We start from the raw sequence: 24,506 nt of genomic DNA on the forward strand, positions 1-24,506 counted from the left end.
AACCACTTGGGATGAAGCTGACACAGACTGCACATCAATGACCTTTTGGAACCTACCTGTATAGGTATCATCTCATTTAATCCTGCTGCCAAACCCTAGGAGAGGAGTAGAATGGCTATCCCCATTTTATAGGTACAGTCACTGAGGCACTGAAAAGCCAAACATCCTGCCCAAAGTCTCACGTCTAGTGTAAGAACTAAAGCTCTTCCTTGACTCCCTAGGCCAGTTCAAAGGGTTTTAGAAATTGAAGCCCGAGCTCTCGCCTGAGGCCTTGGTAGAAATTATTTCTAGTCACCCAAAGAACTTTAATTCATGCAGATACCCATCTTTAAAGTTATAAGCAAAGGCTTCTCTTCTGGAAGCCACCAGCAAGGGCTGAACTAAGGCCATTTGACCTTGATAATAGTATATGATTCCATTGAGGTTCATCTCTGGCCTTCCTTTGGGAAGCGGATAGACTCCTATTTCCCATTCAGCCTGAAGAATTCCCAAGGCCAAGTAGGGGCTAATGAAGAAGTAGGCTTCTTGATGCCAGATTTCTGTGACCACAAACTGTCTCCCAAATAAAGAACTGGAAACTTCATGCTGGATTAAAACTCTCTGCCTTCCCGGCAAAGAAGCCTTCAGCTCCAGGCCAAGAAATCTCAAATACAGAAGTACACACAGAGCACGTGACCCACACTGGTCCATGCCATGCACGGTGGCCTTCAGGTTTCCATGCTTCCATGGCAACTGGGTCACACTGGGCAAAAACACTCCACATTTAATAAAATTCACTTGCATTCTGCATTTTGTATCTCGACTCACTTCTCACTTCTGGAAATTCCCCTCAATTACCAGGCATATTCAGATTCGTTTCTATCAGTCTGGAATTCTCCTTTTGTCAACTCTTCCTCAGGCTTCCCTGGTGGCATGGTGATACAGAATCTGCCTGCTAATGCAGGAGACGCAAGAGATGTGGATTTGATCCCTGGGTCAAGAAGATCCCCTGGAGTAGGAAATGGGAACCCACTCCAGTTCTTTCCTGGAGAATGCCATGGACAAAGGAGCTTGGTGGGCTACAGTCCACGGGGTCGCAAAGAGTTGGACATGACTGAGCACACACACAGGCATACAATTCTTCCTCAAGAAAAAACTCCCTTCAAGGCCCAGCCTGGATACCATATACTTCCATGAAAACTTCTAAGCTTAGGTCTCCACGGTCCCAGAATATGTCATTGACATATCTACAGCAGGCCCTAGGACTCTTACATTTCTCACAAACCCAATGTATGCTGATGCTACCGGTCCAGGGGCTGAAATCAGAGACTCGCTGCAAGAGATGTTTGTGGAATGAATAAATGACTAAATAAATATAAATTTCCCCTAAAACCCTATCCCCAAGGGCCCCAAAAAATGAGCTTCAGAAAAATCAAGATAAAAGATATTACCAGCACTTACTTCTAGATGAGGAGCAAAAATAGAAATAGCAGGGGGTGGGGGGGAATAGCAAAAATCAACAGGGAACCAGAAGAAGGAAAATTTGAAATATCAGAAAAACTTTAGGGTTACCATCTGGTTTACTCTTAGCCCTTACTGTATAAATTAAAATGAACAGACCAGAAATTAAAAATAGGTTTATTTTTCTGAATCATATATTAAAAATATTCTGTAGAACTGTTTTGACTCAGTAAGTCCAAGACTAGGACTATTTCATAAGAAAATAATCAGAAATGAATGTAAAAATGTTCTACAAGGAAAGTCATTAAAAGCCCTGTTTATTATAACCAGAAATGTGAAACAATTTATATATTTGACAAAAGGAGATAGAGCCAATAAATTATGGTATGCCCATAAATGGAATATTATAAAGCCTTTTAAAAATGTCCTTATAGGGGAATATTTATTCACACAGGAAGAGATGTATGATATAAAAAATGAAAAACAATAAAGCTAAAACCCAGTATAAACAGTATGATCTAATTTTGAATAAAAAACACATACATATATAGAGAAGTAGATAAAAATCTAACTATGGATACAGAGCTATTTATCAAACTAATAATTATGTTAATTTTAACAGTTATATTTTGATCATTTTTGCAATAAACACATGTCGCTTTTATAATTTTTTAAAGGATTTTTTTTTAAATGTGAGAAATTTATTTCTGCCTGTGAAGGACCACAGAAGTGAAGCATGAGTACATATGTAAGCTTTTTCCCTCCCCATTTTTCACCAAACACCAACAATGTAAATTCTATTTGTAAAATATCTGTCACACCAACTGATCCCTCTTCTTTCTTGGTATTTCTTGGCCCAGTTGGAAATTCCTAACTCGAAAAGGCTAACTTTCAGTAACTAATGACACCACCCCTGAAGTGTCAGCTTTGGGGAATGACATTTACAACAGATCCACCGTTACTTGGCCACCCAGAAAACTGCCATTTTTCAGAAACCATGGGTATCTCACATACTGGCTTTCAATAAGGTGGGTTGCTTAGCAACTGCCAAGAAACTGGGAAGATGGAAGAAGGCACCAGTCAGAGCTATTTTATGACCAAAGTACACTGTGCTACATGTGTCTGGTTGCATTCAAGGTAACCAAATAAGAGATAACACCCCGCTATTTTTGCATCATGAGGAAAAATACTTGGCTCCTGCCCAGAAGGGCAATTACCTAAAAATCTTGGCAGGCCCCATGGTATGAGAAATGGTAACTGATACGGGGGTGAAAAAAAAATCACTGACCTTCATAAATACTGATGATATGAGGATGGTTGAGGGATGACATGATCTCAATCTCTCGTCTGATGTGAACCATGTCTTGTTCATCCTTAATTTTGTCCTTACGAATGGATTTTATAGCCACCTATAAAGTCAGGAAATGAAATGTTACTCAGAGAACTAAACAGATGCAAATCAGCCATTGGGAGAGTTTAGAAAATAAATACAGATGTTACTTGTTGGCAGAACTGACAATAACCAAAACAAAACTTTGAAATACCCCCTATCATGTCTTTCATTTATAGCAAAACACCCTTCTCCAGACAACAGAAAACATCAGGTTTTAACAGCTTCAGTTTGGGATGGTGTTTTCTCCCCTCCCCCCACAAAGCAAAGGGCTCCTTCAACGGGGCCAGATTCATTTGCTCTAGGAATCCTGATCCTTTTTGAAAAAAAAAAAAAGAAAAAAGGAGAGCTTGGTGCACAGGAGGCCGGTAACGAACACCAAAAGATGAAATTAGCGTCAATCGGCCCACCGGGCAGCTGCCACAGTGATGGACAGAAAAGGCCTATTGCACGGCCTGTCTGGAGGCCAGCTCTGATTAAAGCTTGCATTTTAAGACTTTAGCCTGTGCTGTGCTAATGCAATTGCTCAGAAGCCAAATCCTCCCTACATCCTTCCTCTCACTAAGGCACCTTTGATAGCACGTGATATGACCAAAAGGCTCTACTAAAGAAAAAAATCAGAGTAAATCCAAGAAAACAAAGCTAGACTCCCTGCCTGGCCCCGGTTGATCCCAAAGCTCCATGCCAATGTCGTCTGCAAATCCAAACTGTAGAGAATTCCCAGGGCCACGACACAGAGCACTGATTCAAAAGAAATACAGAAATTTAAAAAAAAATTTTTTTAATTTGTTTAATTAAATGACAATGGGAATCTCATTGGGAAAAACTATGTTTGCCAATGGATTAATCTCTGCTCATAAACAAACTGGTTGATAATTTCATCTTCCCTGGCTCTAAGGGGGGCAAAAACTACTTTGTTTGTTTGGGGAGGTGGTTATCCATGGGTAAGAAGGAAAGCTTGCCAAGGGTTTTGCTGCCAGCTCTGAAAGCCTGCATAGTTCCCTCCAAACTGGTCCTCTTGTGACCTCAGCCCTCAACTTAGCACTCTTTCTTGGAGGAAAGGAAGTAAAACCACCCCTCGGATCGCAAAGGCACAAAGCACTCTGGAGAAAAAGTCCTTGTTAGCAGCTGCCCAGGGTCACACCTTGACTATCTCAGAGTCAAGTAGGGGCGGTCTCCGCAGGAATGCACCCATCTCTGTGAACATTTGAAACTTCCGACTTGCAGCAGATACCCATGCAGCCCTAGACTTGGAGATGTTTCCATAAAATACAACCAGTCCAAGAGAACTAGGAAACTCATTATTCTTGATTTTGCTGTGTTGGTTAAATCAACCAGCAGGTCCCTGGATTTCTCTCTTGCAGAGCTTTCCCCAGTTGTCGTTAAATTCATATTGGTGTCATTACTACACAAGTGGGGATCTGTTAGCTCCAGAGCTTAACAACAGGCCGGGTGCATGGCAGGCCTGAGAAAACACTAAGCATGGGCAGGCAGGGAGAGGGAAGGAAAGGGAGAAGGAGAGTGGAGAACAGGGAAGGGCTGATGTTACTGGATGGCTGAGAAGCCAGACCAGGGAAGTGATAGTTGAATTGAAGCACAAAAGGAGGGACCATTCCAGTCAAACATCACCACCAAGACAGGAGCGTTAGGTTGATGGCTTAGGATTTCTTTGCATCCTACCTATGTGGGCAATCGAGGAATGGGGAAAGCAGAGGAGAAATATACATGATGCCTTGCTGTAAACCCAGGGGCAAGCAGCATCTGCCCTGCACTGTGGGTGGACCACATGACTGGAGACAAAGAGGCCGCACAGAGATGAATGAACTTCAAGGCCCCCTTTCACCAGGATATCAGGCCCCCCAGCTCACCCGGGCCCTCACCTCAGCCCCATTCAGGACACAGCAAGAAAATCCTGCCTTTGCTTACGTCAAATGTAAAGACATGACTGGAAGGCTTTATTTTATCTGAGCGGGGCCTGCAATCCTGGGAGCCTGCTCTGGAGGAAGCCGACAGTGAACACACGCAGGCCAGGGAGGATGTGGGTGGCTCTTGGACCAACTCCTGCATTCCTCTATGAACTAAAGATGGGCTGAGGGGAGAAACCACCCCTGTGATTATGGAACAGGCTGAACTTGGCCTTGAGGAGGTCCTATTGTCAAATGACAATAGAAACAAATTATTTCACCATTCAGGGGCAGGCGAGGGTAGTGACATTCTCAGGGTAAGAAAATAATCCCACCTGTCAATCTCCCCAACAGTCCAGTGAGAGGCCAACGGTCCCATGGCATATCTGCCAGGCTGATGCTTCCAGCCCAGTGTGGAAAGGAAAGTGCCTGCATTCTAAGCAAACCCCACTCCAGCACTGAGAAAACTAAAAGGGCTCCATATATGTTAACAGCCATGGTGGCTGTCCCTCTGCAAAAGCTTCCCTCATCTGACAATGAATCTTCTATTGAAAGTGCAAAAGAGGGCTCATTCTGCCCCTATGTCAAAGGCACAGTGGGAGACAAACGCTAGAAATCACTTAGAACCGTGCAACTGTCAAGGACAGAGGGAAGACATTCAGTTCAACTCCCAAGAGCAGTGTGATGACTCACCCAAGGTCACAGATCCAAGTACTGGCCAACCATGAGAGCAATAAGGATAAGAATAATAGGAGGCATTCAAGAGGCATTTAATATATGGTATAGACGTCAGACCGTGGTTCTTTACATCCTTAACATTCAGGCTTCAGCTCCATGGTCCCTTAGGGAGACCTTCCCTGACCCTCCAGCTGCTTAGGCCACTCCTCCCCTACCCATTTCACTCCCTTCCTGCACAATCTGAAATTGGCCTGCTGCATATTCAGCCAGAAGCCAAATCCAACTACCAAGATGTTTCCAGAGGAAACCCAGAGAGCTCAGAATGGTTGTCACGTTTTTGAAGAGTTGTTTAAAGAGGCGAATGAGCTCATAAATGCCGCTCCTGTAATGTAACGTAGTGCCTCCTTTGTGGAGTGGAAGGATATAAACAGAGGGAGGCACACGGTGAAGCACTGTGGCAGGATGGGTTATGAACCTGGCTTTGAGTCCAGGCTGAAACCACGTGCCAGCTGTGTGACCTGGAGCAGGTGGCAAAACCTCTCTGTGCTCTTATTTCTTCATCTGTCAGGCAGGAAAATACAGCACCTGTCTCACAGGTCCTTATGAAGATTAAATAAATGGCTCAGAACACGCCTGGCCCAGGATAAGGGCTCAGGGAATGTTTAAGGCAGAGAGAACGCCCCATAAATAGAGCCTTCCTTCCTTACCCTCCATGCTGGGAACAAACTTAATTCCCCCTGCTTCCTCATGGAGCAGCAGGAGAAGGTCTAGGGAATGGGGACCCCTCTTTGTTCTCACAGAACATTAAGTGAACGAGAATTTCTCTCCTGGGTCTTTAAATTGTACCGTCAGCAGAAACATCCAGAAGCTCAGAGCAGCTGGGTTCACAGGAGCATCATGGCTCCTGAGTCTGAGACCAGATAGGAGGAGGAACAACTGGAATCCAGAACACAGCCTCAGGGCCGTTTTCCCCTTCCTTCTTCCAGTGGCTGCCAGGCGAACATGGGAATCAAACATTCCCACTTTAGAGACAGAAGTCTGACTCATGGCATCCACTTGAGCCTTTCTGGATTTTGACTGTTTGTGGACTTAATCCTTTTGAGTGCCCACCTGGGACCAAGCACAGTGCTGAGATGTCGTGATGCAAAGTGATTCTGCCCCAGCCCTTGGGGAGCGGGGGATGAGAGGACAAGGGCAATAGGCAAAAATCACACAAGTAATTACATGATTACCGTCATGGCCAAAGGCTAGCAAAGAGACCCACAGATACACGATGTTATGGGGCAAACCTCCTCTCCAGTTTTCCTCAACCCTTACCCATATCTCCCAGGTGGCTCAAACGGTAAAGAATCTGCCTGCAATGCGGGAGATGCGGGTTTGATCCCTGGGTCAGGAAGATCCCCGAGAGTAGGAAATGGCATCTCACTCCAGTATTCTTGCCTGGAGAATCCCATGGACAGAGAGAAGAGCCTGATGGACTACAGTCCACGGGGTTGTAAACAGTAGGACACAACTGAGCAACTAACACACACACCCATGTCTACAAAGAAACAGAAGGAAAGGGCCCAGCAGGAAAAGACTGCCAAACGTCTGAAATCATAAACCCTTAAAAAAAAAAAGGTTCAGTTTGTCCCCGCAGGAGTTGGAGAGATTTCACTGAAGCTGGGAACCCAGGTGTTTGGGCCCAACACACAGCCCGGCCCCTTTCCTAAGTGTTCCCAAGTCTAGACTGCACCGTGTGCCTTATAAAACGGTCTGCTTTTAAATAAGGCCACCCTATCGTTTAATGATTAAACCTTACGGCTGTGGACCTGCAAATTCGGCCCCACGGTGCCTGCCTGTTTAAGAGGCAAGCAGCCCAGCCAACTCTGATCCCTTGTTTAATGTAACAGCCTTCTCTTCTGCAGCGTTCGTTTTTTCTTTTTTGAATAAGCCCCCAAAACCACCTGCTCTGCAGCCACTTTTCCACAGTGGCTATTGTGAATGTTAAGAGCTCAGGGATGTAGGCAGAGCTATGCAGAGCAAAGCAGTATGATGAAAGTTCAGGCTTTTGCTGACTGGGTGACCTCAGGTGAACCCAAACCTCACAGGTCTCAGTTTCCTCATCTGTAAAATGGAGTCAGCAAGTCCTGACTCTTGGCGCTGTTGTAAAGAGGGGAAATAATGAAAGTAAAGTGACTGGTACTCAGGTGTTCACTGAATGGCCGTGACTATAACAAGGGCTGTCAGGACAGTGCAGTGATACAGGGTCTTAGGCCACATTTAGAGGCGTGACAAGCCCACAATATATCATCATATAGACTTCCCCCTGCCGATTCCTCCCACACACATCCTCCCCTTCCCCACATTTGTACTGAGGCAAGAATAGGTGAAAATTTATATCCAGCCTGCCTGCCTACAAAGAGCAGGGCAGCCAGCCATCTTCCTGGCCTGCTTTGAAGAGCGGGGTAAATCCCAGGCAGACTGCATTTTTGAGCCTCTAACTAAGAGAATCACTAGCCTGCTCCCTCCACAGCCTCCTCCCATGATGTTCATTGATTGACACATGTCAGTCTGAAGCGAGGGTTCTAGAACAGTGTCTGTCGAAGGGGTCTTGGGTTTCACATCAAAAACGAAGATTTTTAATCCAAAGGTCTAAGATGGAGCCTGGGATTCTGGATTTCTAGCAAGCTCTCAGGTAATGAGCCAGTGATATCAGCCCAGGGACCACACTTTGAGGAGCAAGGTCTTAATGCTCTGTCTTGAGCCTTAACATTACCAACATTCTTAAAGCATTAGCAATATTCTTAATAACAACAACAGCTAATATTTATAATGTGTTAACCAGATGCCAATGGACCACATCTCATTTAATCCTAACTACGATCCTAATCCCCACTGTACAAAGCCACCAAGTCACCGAGAAGATAAATATTGCCTATAATTCCACAGCCTGTAAAAGACGGAGCAAAGATTTGAACTCAGGCTGGCTGAGCCCAGAAGCTGCTGATTCTTGAGGTTATGGATAAAGTTGAGGTGGACAGCAAACACAGCAGGTGAGAGAATTTCTCCGAAGATCCCAAAGAATCTCTAAAGCCCAGTGTGATGAGCATCCTCCAAGCAGATGAAGTTTTTGTATGGGGTCCCATGTGAGTTCCTAGGGAGGTAGGACTGGGGGACCAAGCAGCAGGGAAGAAATGGGGCCATAAATATGGCATTAGTCTCACTTAGTGAGAACAAGTTTGAGTTCTGCTCCAGCAACGGGAGCTGCCCACTTCCCTGCCATTCATAGGTATGATCTCATACCCGGCCACATTCCACAGGAGCTGCAGGGCACTGCGTCAGAGGTAGCTTGCGGGATCTTTTCTTACCAAGGGGCCCAGAGGCCACTAGCAGTGGGAATGGTTAGCCAAGTTAAGTTGGAGGCCAGCAGAGGTGGGGGTTCTTGCCCTGGTCTGGCTTGATGGTCAGAGTTCAAGGCCAGGCACAGCTCCTCGTGGGACCCATGGGTCCAAAGTTCCCCAGGATCACCAAAGAGCTCCCATTCAGAAAGGCTATGCCCAGTCGTGACCATGGTGATGCCAGCCAGGAGGCCACCTTCTAGCCAAAGCCCCTGATTCATTAAATGACCCCCAGCATTTTGTGAGGAGTCCGGCCAACTCAAGACAACACTCACTCCTGCAAGCTGCCGTGATGCAACCAGCCCCGCAGGGACTCAAGCCAGCTCCGCCGCAGGGCCTGTGGGCCTCTTCCTCTCTGGCCTGTTGATTCATGTCGATACATGGATGTTTTTTCAGACAGAAGCGGGTTGGAAGCCAAGAGTTGTATCAACAGGCTCCAAGGAGAAGCATCCTGATGCCAGGGAGCACGGCATGTGTAAGAAAGAGCTTCTTCTTCAAAGAAAAGCATCCTACCATTTGCTGCCACCAGCCCTTTAATTGTACAAGAGGTTATGAAAATATAATCCTAAGTAAATCGGCTCTTAATCTTCAATTTATCAAAATTCCCCATAAAAGATGCTGTTTCCTCAGATGACACTGATTTTTTTTTTTCTCCTGCCATGAAAAATGTGTTCTATCTCCAGAACTAAAATGGCAAACCAGACTTTGATCTGACCAGGCCAGGGCCCACCTAGGAGAACCTCAGAGGGCCCGGGGACGTTTCTATCTACTTGTATAGCCATCCCTGGTTCCATGCCCGCCCCTTCAAGGGTTGAGTGGGGCATGTCCTCATTACACGTGGCGATGCTGCAAGGGGAGTGGAATTAATGACTAAGAAACTGAGGGCAGATTTACACTCCCTGTATGGCACTGAGGTTTGTAAACAGGAGATAGTGGCCAGGGCTGACCAGGTAGAAACCAAAAGAGCCACCAATGGAAAGTTAGTGCCAGAAGCGATGCCAAAGCAAGCCACAAGCCCGCCCCCAGTGCACAGTTAGATTCCAGCGGACTGCACTTTGCCAAAGGCTGGTCGGCACACCACCCGCATCAGATCCCTTAGTGGGGAGGAAAGGGGACGCTGATTGTTCAAATGCAAACTCCAGGGCCCACGCAAGACCTACTGAATTCAAGCATGAGGGCAAGCTGTAGGCACCCAGCTGATCCTACAACAGTGATGTCTGAGACCCACCACCTTAAACCACAATCAGTGTGGCTAGAAGGGCACTCATTCCATAACCTAAACTATGCAGGGGACTTCCCTGCTAATCCAGTGGTTAAGATCCCACCCTCCTAAAGTGGGGAGCACGGGTTTGATCCCTGCTCAGGGAACTATAGGGCTTCCCAGGTGGCGCAGTGGCAAAGAATCTAGCTGCAATCAGGAGACGCATGAGACATAGGTTTGATCCCTGGGTCAGGAAGATCCCCTGGAGTAGGAAATGGCAACCCACTCCACTATTCTTGCCTGGATAATCCCATGGACAGAGGAGCCTGGCGGGCTATGGTCTACAGCGCCACAAAGAGTCAGACACAACCAACCACATACACACAGAGAACTAAAATAAAAATGGTACACCCAAAAATAAAAAATAAATACATAAAAATGAATTAAATAGAGCTTGTCATGTATGGATGTGAGAGTTGGACTGTGAAGAAAGGTGATCACCAAAGAATTGATGCTTTTGAACTGTGGTGCTGGAGAAGACTCTTGCAAGTCCCTTGGACTGCAAGAAGATCCAACCAGTCCATTCTAAAGGAGATCAATCCTGGGTGTTCATTGGAAGGACTGATGCTAAAGCTGAAACTCCAATACTTTGGCCACCTCATGCGACAAGTTGACTCACTGGAAAAGACTCTGATGCTGGGAGGGATTGGGGGTGGGAGGAGACGGGGACAACAGAGAATGAGATGGCTGGATGGCATCACCGACTCGATGGACATGAGTTTGAGTGAACTCCGGGAGTTGGTGATGGACAGGGAGGCCTGGCGTGCTGTGATTCATGGGGTCGCAAAGAGTCAGACACGACTGAGCGACTGAACTGAACTGAACTGAGTCAAAAAAAAAAAAAAAATACCCTGCAGCCAAAAAACTAGATAATTTTAAAAGCTAGATAATTCAGAGAAATTCATGAACTGCCTATCTATAAAGAAAGGAATTTAAAGTAAGTTACTTCCTTGAGGAGACTCAGTGACCTGAATGAATTTGCCCCTGGGAAAAGGAAGGTTTGTTCCCAGAGGACATCTGGGTCATCTGGACATCTGGGGCCCGTACTAACCCAAGGCAGGCCTGTGGATGCCCAGAGACCACGGACAATGGCTGCTCATGGGTTACTTAAGGATCTGCAGGCCACCTGGAGCTCCCACACTAGGTCAAAGTGAATGTGTCCCAAGGAAGAAAGAGCAAATGAGCTCTGGAGCCCCGCCCCTAGTCCTGCCTGCTCTGGAGAGAAGGTCTGTCTGGCTGGGGCTGTGAGGAACCCCCTCTTACTGGGATCTGCTGGAAATCTCTAAGAAACAACCCCAGGGCTCCTTGCAGGAAAGGGCTTCTGGTAGCAGAAGAGATGCCACAAAGGCAACACCAGAGTCACAAAAAGACTGAAAATGCAAGGCTGCAATCACAGGGTTTATCTGGGGACTCACACGTTCCTGAAAGTGAGAAGCCACAGCAAGTCAGAAATAAAATACAACATTAACTTGGAAATCTAAAGGGCAGCAGCTCTTGCTCCAGGTTTCAATCTTCTGGGGAGAGGACAGACTAGACCAGAGGGCTGAGGTTACTTCTAAGTTGGACAGCCTCAAGCAGTAGCATCTGATCACTCTGACACTGTTTACACCACAGTTTGAATAAGCTTAGGGTTGTGCAACTCTGATTCATCCAGCTCCAAGCCCAGCAGAGCCCCAGCCAGCAGCCCTGCTAAGAAAGCCAGCCTCAGCCCCTCGGCCCTGTCATCAGTCACAGGAACGTGGCCCAGGAGCCCCCCCTTCACAGGGAGGTCCTCGGGCCAGCATGTCACAGTCTCAGTTACCTCATCTGTAAGGGAGGTGACAGAGCACCAACCCCCCAAGGTGGCTGTAGGGATCAGATCAGATCAGATCTTGTACGTGATGAAGGGTGAGAAGGCGTAGCCGGTATCATTACTGCCAGCAGACGTCTGAGCTGCAAGGACCCCAGAATGTTCTATGCCACCCCCTTGTTTCACAGATGAGGAAACTGAGTCCCAGGGAGTTTAAAGTACTGACCCAAGTTCACAAAGTTAGCAGCAGCACTGGAACGGCAACAAGGGTCCTCAGTTCCTCTCTAGCCTGGGATATAACACACCGAGGGTGAGGATTCCTAACAAATTCCAAATCACAGCTAGCTTCAGAAATGAAACTGCCCCCAAAATATCATATATTAATGCATATACATGGAATCTAGAAAAAATTATACTGATGAACCTATTTGCGGGGCAGGAATACAGACACATAGAGAACAGACTTCTGGACACAGTGGGAAAGGAGAGGGCGGGACTAATGAGAGAAGAGCACTGAAACATGTATATTACCATATGTAAAACAGAGAACCAGAGGGAAGTTGCTGTATAACCTAGGGAGCTCAGTACAGTGCTCTGTGACAACCTAGAGCGGCGGGATGGGGTGGGGGGTGGGAAGGTTTAAGAAGGAGGGGACCTATGTATAAATATGGCTGATTCATGTTGTATGGCAAAAAACCAACACAACATTGTAAATCAATTATCCTCCAATTAAAAATAAAAGTTTTTAAAGGGGTTTAAATTAACATTTACATGTAAAGCAGGCCCCAGCACAACAAAGTTCCTATTATTAATAAATTGAGATGGGAGGGCAGTGACAGCCACTCGTAAGCGTGCTGGCAAATTAGGATCTGTTTCACAGCACGATGTATGATTTCATTCCATTTGATCCAGGGAGCTGTCCTCACACAGACATGCTAGGGACGCTGTTTTCAGTCCAACTCAGTCCAAATCTTGTTCCAATTCCTGAAACCTGGTTTGATATCACACATGAGTAGGCATACCTGGGAGGTTCTTATCCCATTTTTTCTTAATTCACTGAAAACATTTCTTTTAAATATTAACTTCAGACTCCCACTGGATCACTGACCTCGGGAACCAATGAAAAAGGGACACAAAAGACCTAAGAAACAACATGAGTTTTCCAAAGGGAGAGGAAATTAGCTAATTGAGTTTGGCTGATCCAGGTGAAGAGAAGAAAGAAAAGAAATTCTTAATGTCATAAGATGGTAGGATACACATAACACACACACACACACAAATGAAAGGGCAAGGCTTTAAGTTTTACATTTTTTCCACAGGTGATTTTACAGACAAGTGAAAGAAGGGCGTCTTCAGAAATTATTTTTATCCTGACTCAATCCCTCTTAGTCTGAAAAGGGACGTATGGCAATTAGGGTACGCAGACAGAGCAGACAGGAAGAAGCAAGAGGACGGGCTGCAGTCGGGCCCCCCAGAGGCCTCATTCATCGCCTCTCCAGAAGTAGCAGCTACTTTTGGAGGAAGCTCTCAGTGGCTCTCAGTGTCCATTAGCCAGAGTTCACAGGCTGGTCCCTACTCCACAGCCCCCCACACACACCCCACAACCCATCTGGATGCTTGTCAGCTCCCTCATTACCGCCCTACCATCCTGCCAGGGATGCTGTCACAGCGGGACCTCCGGCTACAAACACACAGACCCCACCCAGCACTGACAGCCCGACTCTCAAGGAGCAAGCTCAGCCGCTTGTGTCCACCACTACATCAGGCCGGTTGCCTCCGTGACCCTCACCCAACACCCATCACTCAACTCCCACCCTTGGGGACACTGGGGCAGGGTCTGTTGGTCTTCACTGGGACTCAGGGAGCAGTCTGGGTGTGTCCATGCCCCTGGACATTTGTGCTTGTCATTTCTTCTGCCCGGATCCCTCCATGCCCTATTGTCTGCAACTAACTTCTCCAGCTGACCACCTCCTCCACATCCACCCCCTGCGATGAGCCCCTACGACACATACACAGGTCCCCTTTCATAACCTCACTCACCATTACTTGTAGGTTTCACTCACACAAAGACCATTTCTCTTTTATTCACTGCAATGTCTCCAGTGCCTAGCAGGTGACTGGTGTTTTGTATATGCCAAAAAGATGTGGCTGAAATGACCCCCCGCTTATCAAAAAGACCTTTATAAAACCCTAAAACAATAACAGGGCATCTTATTCCACCCAGCCTAGCCCCCAGCTTCCTCTCACTGAGTCCTCTCTGAACTTGCTGAACTCTCAAGTGTCAAATCCCTACTTATCCCCAAATAATTGAGCCTAAAATTCCTCGTCTTTAAAATCGAGTGGTAATAGTGCCCACTCCAGAAGGGCTGGAAGAGAATTCACAACAACAGCTAATGGTAATCATAATAATCACCAGTTATCAAGCCCTTATTGTGCTCCAAGCACTGGGCACCACTCTGTTAAACCTCTCCATCGCTGGCTCACTCATTAAATTCTTGCTAAAACATTCTTTCTGCTTGCTTGATGAATTTAAACTGAGTCTGAGGGAGGTGAATAACTTGCCCTAGGGCACACAACAAATGAATAGGAGAGCTGGGTCTCACTAAACCCAAAGACCACATTCTGAAATTCGGTACCAACACTGACAAAGCAAGGAGCACAGGGCCTGGCATTTAGTGCATGTTTAGAGAAAAAAAAAAAGAGAGAGAGGGAGCTGAATCAGAGTCTCTGGAGATGCAGGTCCCACCAAAGCCACATTGCACTGCCTTGTCCCCACCCTAAGTCTTTTTTTTTTTTTAATTTAAATCATTTCATCTTCAAAAACACAACCACTGCTGTTCCTTGCTGTTCTCTGTGGGATCAGTAAACACAGCTGAGCAAAAGGCAGAATCAGACAGGAGGGTCTGGGAAGTGCATCCCTAAAATGATGCAACAACGAGTCAATTCTCCAGCAAGCAATTCTGGGAAATCTGCTCTGGATAAGGCACTGATCAAGGTCCAGCAGATCATGGACCTACCCTTCCAGTTGCTTGTAATTCTCCAGAGAGGGCAAAGAACAGGTGGGCTTCGTCCTACCCTGCACCTGTTCATCCTTCTACTAGTAGAAGCACCCTGACTTTGCACTGGGGGTCACCCCTACCCCACTGGATACAGTTTATAGAGACTACCAGACGAGAAGCTTCACGTTCCCTGTGCCAATGAGTAGACATGTGACCCAGGGTTTGGCCAAGGAGATGCTCTTTCTAGGACTCTGAGTCCCTGGCAAAGGTCTTTTGTGAGGTAACAGGCAGAAACTGGTGTCTGTGTGCAGAGGCAGGGCCTCCTGAGAAGTCCTTCCCTGCCTCACTCCCCGTCTCCACCCCTGAGTCTCACTCTTGCTCCTAAACACAGAAATGAGTCCCACTAAGATCAGAGTATGAATTTTCCCATCCCCAACAGAGACCCTCCCCTGTTCCCTTACAAGCACTCTTTTCGTGAGCCTTACTCTCCATCCCCTCCAGTGTAAGATGGACCTCTGACTACTTCACTTGACTGGTACTAGTCAAAATACCATCATCAGGACCCAGGAAGGTTAATTTTTACAACAATTTCCTCTCACGCCCCAATAAAGTCAGAGTAAATTATTATGAAGTTTTGCCCTCTTTTTTCTGACTGACGGGGGGTCCAGTCAAGTCATTTTGATCTATCTTGCAAAAGAGGTATAGGAAGTCCAACTATATTCTCTGCCAAATGATGTTCACCCCTATAAAATATGTGTGGGCTCAGTCGTGTCCAAGTCTTTGCCACCCCATGGACTGTAACCCACCGGGCTCCCCTGTCCATGGAATTTTCCAAGCAAGAATACTGCAGTGGGTTGCTATTTCCTACTTTAGGGGATCTCCCCAATCTAGGGATCGAACCTGAGTCTCCTGCATTGGCAGGGGATTCCTTACCACTGTGCCACCTGGGAAGCCCCTATAAAATATTTACAGTTGTTATAAACTGAATTGTGCTCCCCTCCCCGCAGCATTCTTGCCAGGATAATCGAATGGACAGAGAAGGCTTAGTGGGCTACACAATCCATGGGGTCACAAAAAGTCGGACGTGCCTTAGCAACTAAACAACAACTGCCATGTATACAATGGCATCCACTTTATTTTGCACTCTCTACAACCCATAAGGCAGGCTACTTATTTTGCAGAAGAAGGAAACATACTGGGGAAAGGAGTGCCCCAAGTCCCTGCAGGTCATCAATGTAACATCCCAAGTTCAACCGAGGTACCTAAACTGTGCACCCAATACTACCTGAGACATAACTGTTTCCAAGTGTCATCAAATGGAACCACAGGGAAAAGAAGAAACACCCCAAGTCCTGGCACTGCGATCCTTCCTTTTTCTGTCATTGAAACCTTGGGGGAAAACTAGCTCAGATATAGAACTATTCCCCGTGGGCGATCTGGCCAGAGAGCTAATCAGAGAAATTTGAGTGCACGGCTAAACGAGGACACCCCTTTCTGGACCAAGCCTTGCCTTTATGGTAACACTTCATAAGAACCATTCCCTTACAACAAAACTGTCAAATCCAGCAACCACAGGCCAGAAACATCCCAGCTGAAGCCCGCCAAGCTGCTTTCTGATGTACTGTACACACAAATACCAATATTCCCCAGATGTTCTCCATGTAAAACATTTGGTTTGAGACACAGCCCTCCTTGCCCCAAAACTCTTACATTTGTTTAATGGACTCATACAGTTCAGCTAAAATATCCTGGAGCCGACATCTGAGGCCAGCCGGGCTCTGATGCAAGCGCCCCATCTGCAGAAAACACGAACAAGTAAATAAGACCATCCTTCCTGAGATTTATGTGCCCTGCATCTCTAAGCAGGTCATAAAATGTAAGCTATGTACAGAGACTGATGCGAGTTGCTTTCAAGTGTGTTTCTGCGTCCATCTCGGTGTTAATCTAAGACTGATGTTCAAAATGACAGTAGGTCTGGCATGCTGAAGAGGAGGCTGCATCCTGCTTCTCTTTTTTAAATTAATTTTATTTATTTATTTTTGGCTGTGCTGGGGGGCTTCGTGGCCGTGCAGGGTCTTCGTGGCCATGCAGGCTTTAGTTGCGGCAAGCCCAGGCTACTCTCTAGTGGCAGTATGCAGGTTTCTCATTGCAGTGGCTTCCCTTTGGCTGGAGCACAGGTTCTAGGGCACGCAAGCTTCAGCAACTGTGGTTCCCCGGCTCTACAGCACAGACTCGACAGCTGTGGCGCACGCGTTTAGTTGCTCCGCAGCATGTGGGATCCTCCCAGGCCAGGAATCGAATCTGTCTCCTGCATTGGCAAGCTGATTCTGTATCACTGAGCCACCAGGAAAGCCCTGCATCCTGCTTCCTACTCCTTCAGAAGTTAAAAAAATCTGTCACTTGAGCAACCTAGGTGAATGAGGTGGGTTTTCTCCTGGTTTTAGTTTTCCAAATATTCCAGTCATTAATCCCTTAACCCACACCTGGAACACAGGCAAAATGTGAACAACATGGATAATGCAGTGGACCCTGAATCAAGAGAACTAGCTCACCCACACACTAAACTGAGTGGGTCTGGCTGGCCCAACCCCCCCAAAATGGCTCATTCCATTACATGAGAAAACAGTACTTTTCTAGATGCACTGTCATGATTCTAGACTCTAGGTTCATTTCTAGATTCATTTCTAGATTCGTGGCCCATTCATCTCTGAAGATTGTATGAGAAAGGGAAATAAACTCTTAGAAAAGCCACCCCAAGAAATGACCTAGAATCTATCCACTGAGCCCCTGAATATGGTCGCCCAATGTCTTCCTGCTAACACAGTTCTAACAAGCTCGTCACAGCAAATCTGTCAGGAAGTGGGAACATAAAACCAGGAAGCCACTACAGACAGCCTCACTGATGGATCAAGACAGGACAACTAGCTTTACTTTTCATCTTTAACTTTTCTATGCCTTGTGAGTTTTCAGTTACCGAGCACGCATTATGTTTGCTAGAAGCGAAAGAAAAACGTTATCATGTAAAAGAGTCACAAAAAGTCATGGAAGCTGATGAAGGAGCAGACTGAGAAACTAGGAATAGGAGGCATGGTAACGCCAAAATACGGTACCGAGAACAGTCTAGAAGTTCCCCCAAAGACATCGAGAAAATGCTCAACTACCTTTGAGGTACTTTGTTTTAAGAAGGAAGGAAGTGTACATCTTGAGAAAGATTTCCTTAAGAAACGGCTACAATTTTTTTTAAAGATTGGCTTGTACATGGACGAGTTTCAATTACCTGAAAAAATATATATCAGTTCAGTTCAGTTCAGTCTCTCAGTCGTGTCCGACTCTTTGCGACCCCATGAATCACAGCACGCCAGGCCTCCCTGATCATCACCAACTCCCGGAGTTCACTCAAACTCATGTCCACAGAGTCAGTGATGCCATCCAGCCATCTCATTCCCTGTCGTCCCCTTCTCCTCCCGCCCCCAACCTTTCCCAGCATCAGAGTCTTTTCCAGTGAGTCAACTCGTCGCATGAGGTGGCCAAAGTATTGCAGCTTCAGCTTTAGCATCAGTCCTTGATCTCCTTTAGAATGGACTGGTTGGATCTCCTTGCCATACAAGGGACTCTCAAGAGTCTTCTCCAGCACCACAGTTCAAAAGCATCAATTCTTCGGCGATCAGCTTTCTTCACAGTCCAACTCTCACATCCATACATGACCACGGGAAAAACCATAGCCTTGACTAGACGGACCTTTGTTGGCAAAGTAATGTCTCTGCTTTTTAATATACTATATATGGAGCTCTCTATTATAACTTTTTAGTATTTCCATTTGACCAATGCATCAGACTAATAAGAATTCTCCACTTTCTTGATTGGGACTCATGGCAGGTTGAATCCTAGGGACTGCTGGGCTGCTTTCTGCTTTTCCCGCCCTCCTCTGTTCAATCAACCAACGACCGACCACCATCCCAGCCAAGCCAACTGCCCCAATATGGCAGCTTCCATAGTCCATGGGACACCTCATCCCCCCAGTGTGTGCAAGTGAAGAGGGAAAGTCACTCAATCACGTCCAACTCTTTGTGACCCCATGGACTGCAGCCTGCCAGGCTCCTCTGTCCATGGGATTCTCCAGGCAAGAATATTGGAGCAGGTAGCCATTCCCTTCTCCAGGGGATCTTCCCAACTTAGAGACTGAACCCAGGTTTCCTGCATTGCAGGCAGATTCTATACCATCTGAACCACCAGGGACGCCCAAGAATACTGGAGCGGGAAGCCTAACCCTTCTCTAGCGGATCTTCCCAACCTAAGAATCGAACAGGGGTCTCCTACATTGCAGGTAGATTCTTTGCCAACTGAGCTACCAGGGAAGCCCCCTCTCCTCATCCTCCAAAACACAACAGCAAACAAGGCTACAATTGTAACTTCCTCCACTCAAGGATAAAGATCCCCAGATTTCAGAAGTGTTTACACTCATCACTGCCAAGAAAAGACAAAATGCAATGAGACAATGTATAAAAAATGCCCAATACTGTCCAACATACAGTACGTGCTACAAAACTGCTTTTTAAATTATTAACAAATAGGCCATATGCAGAAGTGTGTGTGAGTAAAAATCCTGCAGCAAAACCTTCCAAATATGAGGTTGAGAGGATGGTGTCAGAGGGCAAAGGGAGACGGGGGTTGGGAGACAAGGAACAGCTGTAGCCTCTTTTGAAAGGGGACAATTCGGGTCACCCCAGTAAAAGAAGTCCCTCCAAATGTACTTCTGTAGCACTCAGGGAATCGATTTTGCAGGATGGAATTATTTCCCTGAAATAAACAGACGCACAAAGGTCGCTACAATTGAAGCCTAAAAAGAAAATAAGCCAGCTGCCAATTTACGGGCAGCCTCTGATGCAACGGAGCAAAAGGTCCTCGGCTCAGGTCCAGTGGGATGGCTTAGGCCACGCCAGCCCTCCCTGGAGGAAGGAGGGCACACAGGGGAGGGGCCTTGCCTTGTTGCAGGCAAGGTCCTAGGGTGACCAGGTACAGAGGGGACACCTTCAGGAGTGCAGACCTTAGGGTCCCTGTCGTCAACAGGCTCCACCATGGACTCAGCTATGCACTGAGGCATCTGTTCAAAAATGGTGCTGCCTGGGGCCCATCCTCAAGAGCTTCTAAAAGGGTCCTAGGCTATTCTAATGCCCAGCAGGATGGAGAACCCGTAGTGTAGGGGGAAGAGCCCACAGTGGGGTCAGATGTGCCTGAGTCTTTAACTCAGGTGCCACCCTGCTTCCTTGAGCAGATGAGTTACCCTTTCTGAGGATCAATTTCTCTAACCGCAAAGTAAGGAAAATGGTCACTTCACGACAGAGTCTCTGTGAAATGGAATGATGTATGGAAACACTTATGGTGGGTGATTATCCTACCAACCTCACTTTATTCTCCTTTTTTCAAGGTTCTCCCAAGAGGGTCAAGAGTTCTGGCGTCTCTCAACTCTAAGGGGTTTCCTGTCTTGCTAGGTGGGGGAAAAGGGCACATCGTTCCTTATGTTGAATCCCTCCCATCACACACACAAAATACTCACACTCAGAACCCCTACTGGGTGAAACAGGCTTGTGTGCTAAGTCACTCCAGTCATGTCTGACTCTGTGCGACCCTATGAACTATAGCCTGCTAGGCTCCTCTGTCCAAGGGATTCTCCAGACAAAGAATACTAGAGTGGCTTGCCATGCCCTCCTCTAGGGAATCTTCCCGACACAGGGATCAAACCCGCGTCTCCTGTGGGCTCCTGCATTGCAGGCGGATTCTTTACTGCTGAGCCACCGGGGGAGCCCCGAAATAGGCATGTTCTACAGCAAAACTATGTAAAGAATGGAGTCACAAGCAGCAAAATGAGGGAACATCTAATTGGTAAGATTTGCTTTGCTCTTCCTGACCAGAGGACAACCTAACCTGGGGGCAACACTTTCTTGGGAGGTCCTTGCCCCTGCCTCTGTCTCCTCTATGAGCTGCAAGCCTCTTTCACCTGCCAGCACCACACAGGGCAGGGTCATCTTAAGCCCAAGGGAACGTCTGAACAAATTATGCTCCTTGAAGCCATGGATGAGCACAGAGTTCCTAAGGCCCACACGTGTTAAGTCCCTAAACAGGCATTTCATAAATATACCTGAACTTTGATTCTGAGTAACTGGCAGAGAAGGATGTAAAGGCACATTTGACTTTCAGGGAGCAGCAGCTCAAGGCCCAGTGACTGAGAGCAGCAGCTGCACAGCACTTCAGGGTTGGAATTCCACCTACAAGTAGTGCAAACATGGGCCAGTGACTTCATTTCCTATGCCTCAGTTTATCCACTGTAAAATGGGGATGATAATGCTGGGCATCTCCTAGGGGGACCATGAATTAAGTCAGTGATTCAACAAGCTTAGACTACTGCCTAACCCAGTTCCTGCTATGTGACTGTTTGCTATTATTATTATTCCTTCATGGGATAATAACAAAGAGACCTCAAACTGCGGCTCCAATATAAAGGTCTGGGGTCTTAGCGGGGCTCCAGTTATCACAAAAGGTGTGGAGTGAAGAAAGCGGGTGATATATCCTCAGATGAACACAGAGAGCTTCCCACTGCTGTGTTTCCCAAGGACACACCATGGACCAACCCCATCACATTTCCTTGTGGTATTTGGTTAAATTGCTGAAGACTCCCAGGTCTCCCTAAGTCCCCCCACCCCACTGGACCAAGCTCTCTGGGGTGGGTGCGAAGGATGGTGCATTTTAACAGGCACACCCAGAGACTCCCATGTCCCTGCAAATCTAAGAGCCCTTAGACTGGCTAAGCTCCTTAACTAGAAAGTCATGTCCATTTGCTCACCATCACAGCCTTTGAGTCTTGCACACAGTATGCCTGAAATATAGTACATACTGGAAAGGTATCAGGTGAATCCATTCAAGGGTTACAGCTCTGCAAGTATTCAGTCAATTGCTTTGAAGGTCTGCTATATGGCAGGTACATGCAAAGCGATGCTAAATCAGACAGACAACTTCATTCAGTTACTCAAATCTTCACCATGCTTACTATATACTAGGTAACTGTACTACACCCTGGAAATGCAGAAAAGATGATGGATGAGGTTGCTTAGAGGTAATTACAGATGGTGACAGAGCTATGAATGGAGCTAATAAGGAAGCAGATGGAGCACGCTGTCATTAAACTCAGCCTCTAGAGCAGCACCATCCCTTAGAACTTTCTGTGATGATGGAAATTATCCTCGCACTGTCCGATGGTTGCCACTAGCCCCGTAGGGTTATCCAGCACTTACCATGTGGCTTAAGGAACTTAAGGTTTTAATTTTATTTCATTGTAATGAATGTTAATTTTAATAGGCACATGTGTCCACAAGAGACAGTGCAGGTCTGGAGGAGGAAAGAGATTAGTAAACGGGAAATTATAACACAAGGCACTCAGTGCTGGGGGCGGGGGGTGGGGGTCAAGCACCATGTGTTATCAAATGCCTCTCACCTAATTACCAGATGCTCTAACATTCTCTGGCTCTGGGAATCGAAAGAACAAGGTCAGGTACAAGGCACTGTACTTGGGCTGGAATTTTTATAGGCCATGATCAGTTGGAAGTGGTATGCAGCCCGGCCAAGCCCCAGAGACCGTGGTTCAAGAACACACCATCATCCACCAAGCCTACCCACAGCTGCCAAAGAGATCTCTCTCATCCCCGTCATTCCGCTGACGGTCATTTTGTCCTTGGCTACAACGTCCCACTGGGCCCTCCATGGATTTTACGAGATTTCTTCGCTTCAAGCATAAGTACGAATACAAGCCTCCTAAATTCCACCGGAAAATTGGTGGCTAATCCAAACATTTCATAAAATTAGAACTCATTGTGGGGCTGAAAGGAATTCAGACTGTGCCGCCACCAGAGAAATGCAAAATATTTGCTATAATTTCTTCCTTCATGAGTGGTTTCAAGCAGCAAGGGCTCTTTCGGCTTGAAGTTAAAGGAGGTGACGGGGTGGGGAGGGGAGGGATGTGAGAGTTTTTGTTTTTGTTTTCTTTGTGGTTTGCAGAAAGCATCACCAGATGATGAAAAATCGAGGAATCCTGCCTGCCTCCCTAATCCCTCGGCTAGCAGGGATAATAAACTGTCCCCATCTCGCTGCATCTTGGCTTTATAAATAGGGTGTTTTTCTTGGAAAATGGTACTTTTGCTCCTTAATTTTCTTCTTGGGCTTTAACGACAGAATGTTTGATATCCTGAGATTTCATCAGCAAGACAGATACCTGCAATCATTCATTCAGGCGTGCATGCAGGCAGGTCAACAATACTGATGTGCCAGGCACTGTACGAGGCACTTGAGCTACAGCAGGAAACAAAACTGGTGAAAATCCGAGCCCTGGCAGAGCCCGCCTTCCAGGGAAGGAGGACCAACAATGGAGGATTCGGTGACTCCCACTTTGAAGCAATTTGGAGACCAAACCTGAAGACTCACCAACTGCAGAATCTGGACGGGGCTGGAGTGGAAGTCCAAATCAATCCTAGAACTCTCATCTCACAGAGAAAGTAGCTGAAGAAGTACAGAAAAAGGGACATAACTCTCCCAAGGTCATGCGGCTCACATGGTGGCAGTGGAGGAACCAGCCCCCAGGCTTCCTGACCACATCCCCAGACTCCTAACACGCCACAGCCATCCAACAAACCGCCTTCTTCCCGCGCACCAGACACGGAACCAGGCACCAGGAGGAAGACAGGGAACAACTGGCTCCAGAGAAACAAGTGCCTCCAGTTGCTATTTTCACAAGCCTGGAGACAACAGTGAGTCTGGCTGCGTTCAGTGGGACTCCACCCCCGGCCCCCAAGTGTGTGTGAAGAACCGAAGCCGGAAGCTGCGGAAGAGACCAAGGATCCACACCCGTGAGAGGCCATGGAGCCCAGCGATTACCACCTTGAGCCTGAAGTCAGACAGCCCAGCCCTAGATCCCAGCCCTGGGACTCTGCGAAAGTCCGGTGACTTCTCTAAGCCTTTGCTTCCCGGTCTGCAAAATGAGTACTAATAATGCAGGTTCAAAGGAGAGAAGACCCCTAAAGTGGTTAGAACAGTGCCTGGCACACACACACCATTCAGTGCGTGTTTCCTGCTATTATGATCACTAGGGAAAGCACAGTCCTTCCACTCTGGAGCTTCCGACACATTCAAGAAGGTGGCTACGAATCAGGGGAGATTTCCACTTCATCCCTCCCCTCTCCAGGATTGATACCACCAGCTGCCAGCATGCCCACTCACACACTGGTTCCCTCCCAGAGCATTCCATTTGATTCTGCCTGGGAAACAGCTCAATTAACTGTGAGGAAGACGCAAAGTGAGGTTCTCCTGAGCAGGTGCATCACAGTCCTGCCTTTCCATTCAAACACATTCACGTGCTGGGCTCTGAGCTCACCAGATCAACCCAAGTCTCAGTCTTTCCCTCCCACGGCTTCTGCTAGTTGGAGAAAGATTCACTTTCTAATCTACCCAGAGCTAGACAAGCTGGAATGTTACATCAAGGACCGCTGAGAGCTTCTCAAAGTTAGCTGGCATCCTTTCTAATTGATAACAAGAAAGTCAAGGCTGTATAATGAAAGTATCTGATACAAAGACATGAAATTCTAAGAGATGAGAGAAAGGAAAAAAAAACACACAACAGGGAA

General features: G+C 46.9%; 1 protein-coding gene across 2 annotated transcripts in view; it reads right to left on the minus strand.

Annotated features, from left to right (window-relative positions):
• Positions 1-24,506, minus strand: part of NUAK1 (NUAK family kinase 1) — a 77,233-nt gene that overhangs the window by 41,285 nt on the left and 11,442 nt on the right. The window contains exons 1-2 of one of the 2 annotated variants that reach the window (XM_055394511.2): positions 9,068-10,173; positions 2,729-2,849 (exon numbers count right to left, since the gene is read on the minus strand). In XM_055394511.2, the coding sequence (XP_055250486.1) occupies positions 2,729-2,801 (73 nt within the window). In that variant the 5' untranslated portion in view covers positions 2,802-2,849; positions 9,068-10,173. Of the gene's footprint in view, positions 1-2,728; positions 2,850-9,067; positions 10,174-24,506 lie in introns of those variants that run through there. The other variant, XM_055394510.2, reaches the window with a different exon arrangement.

The sequence above is a fragment of the Moschus berezovskii genome, chromosome 6 (genome assembly GCF_049115385.1).
Source record: "Moschus berezovskii isolate FMDL1 chromosome 6, NW_MosBer_1.0, whole genome shotgun sequence".
Classification (NCBI taxonomy): domain Eukaryota; kingdom Metazoa; phylum Chordata; class Mammalia; order Artiodactyla; family Moschidae; genus Moschus; species Moschus berezovskii.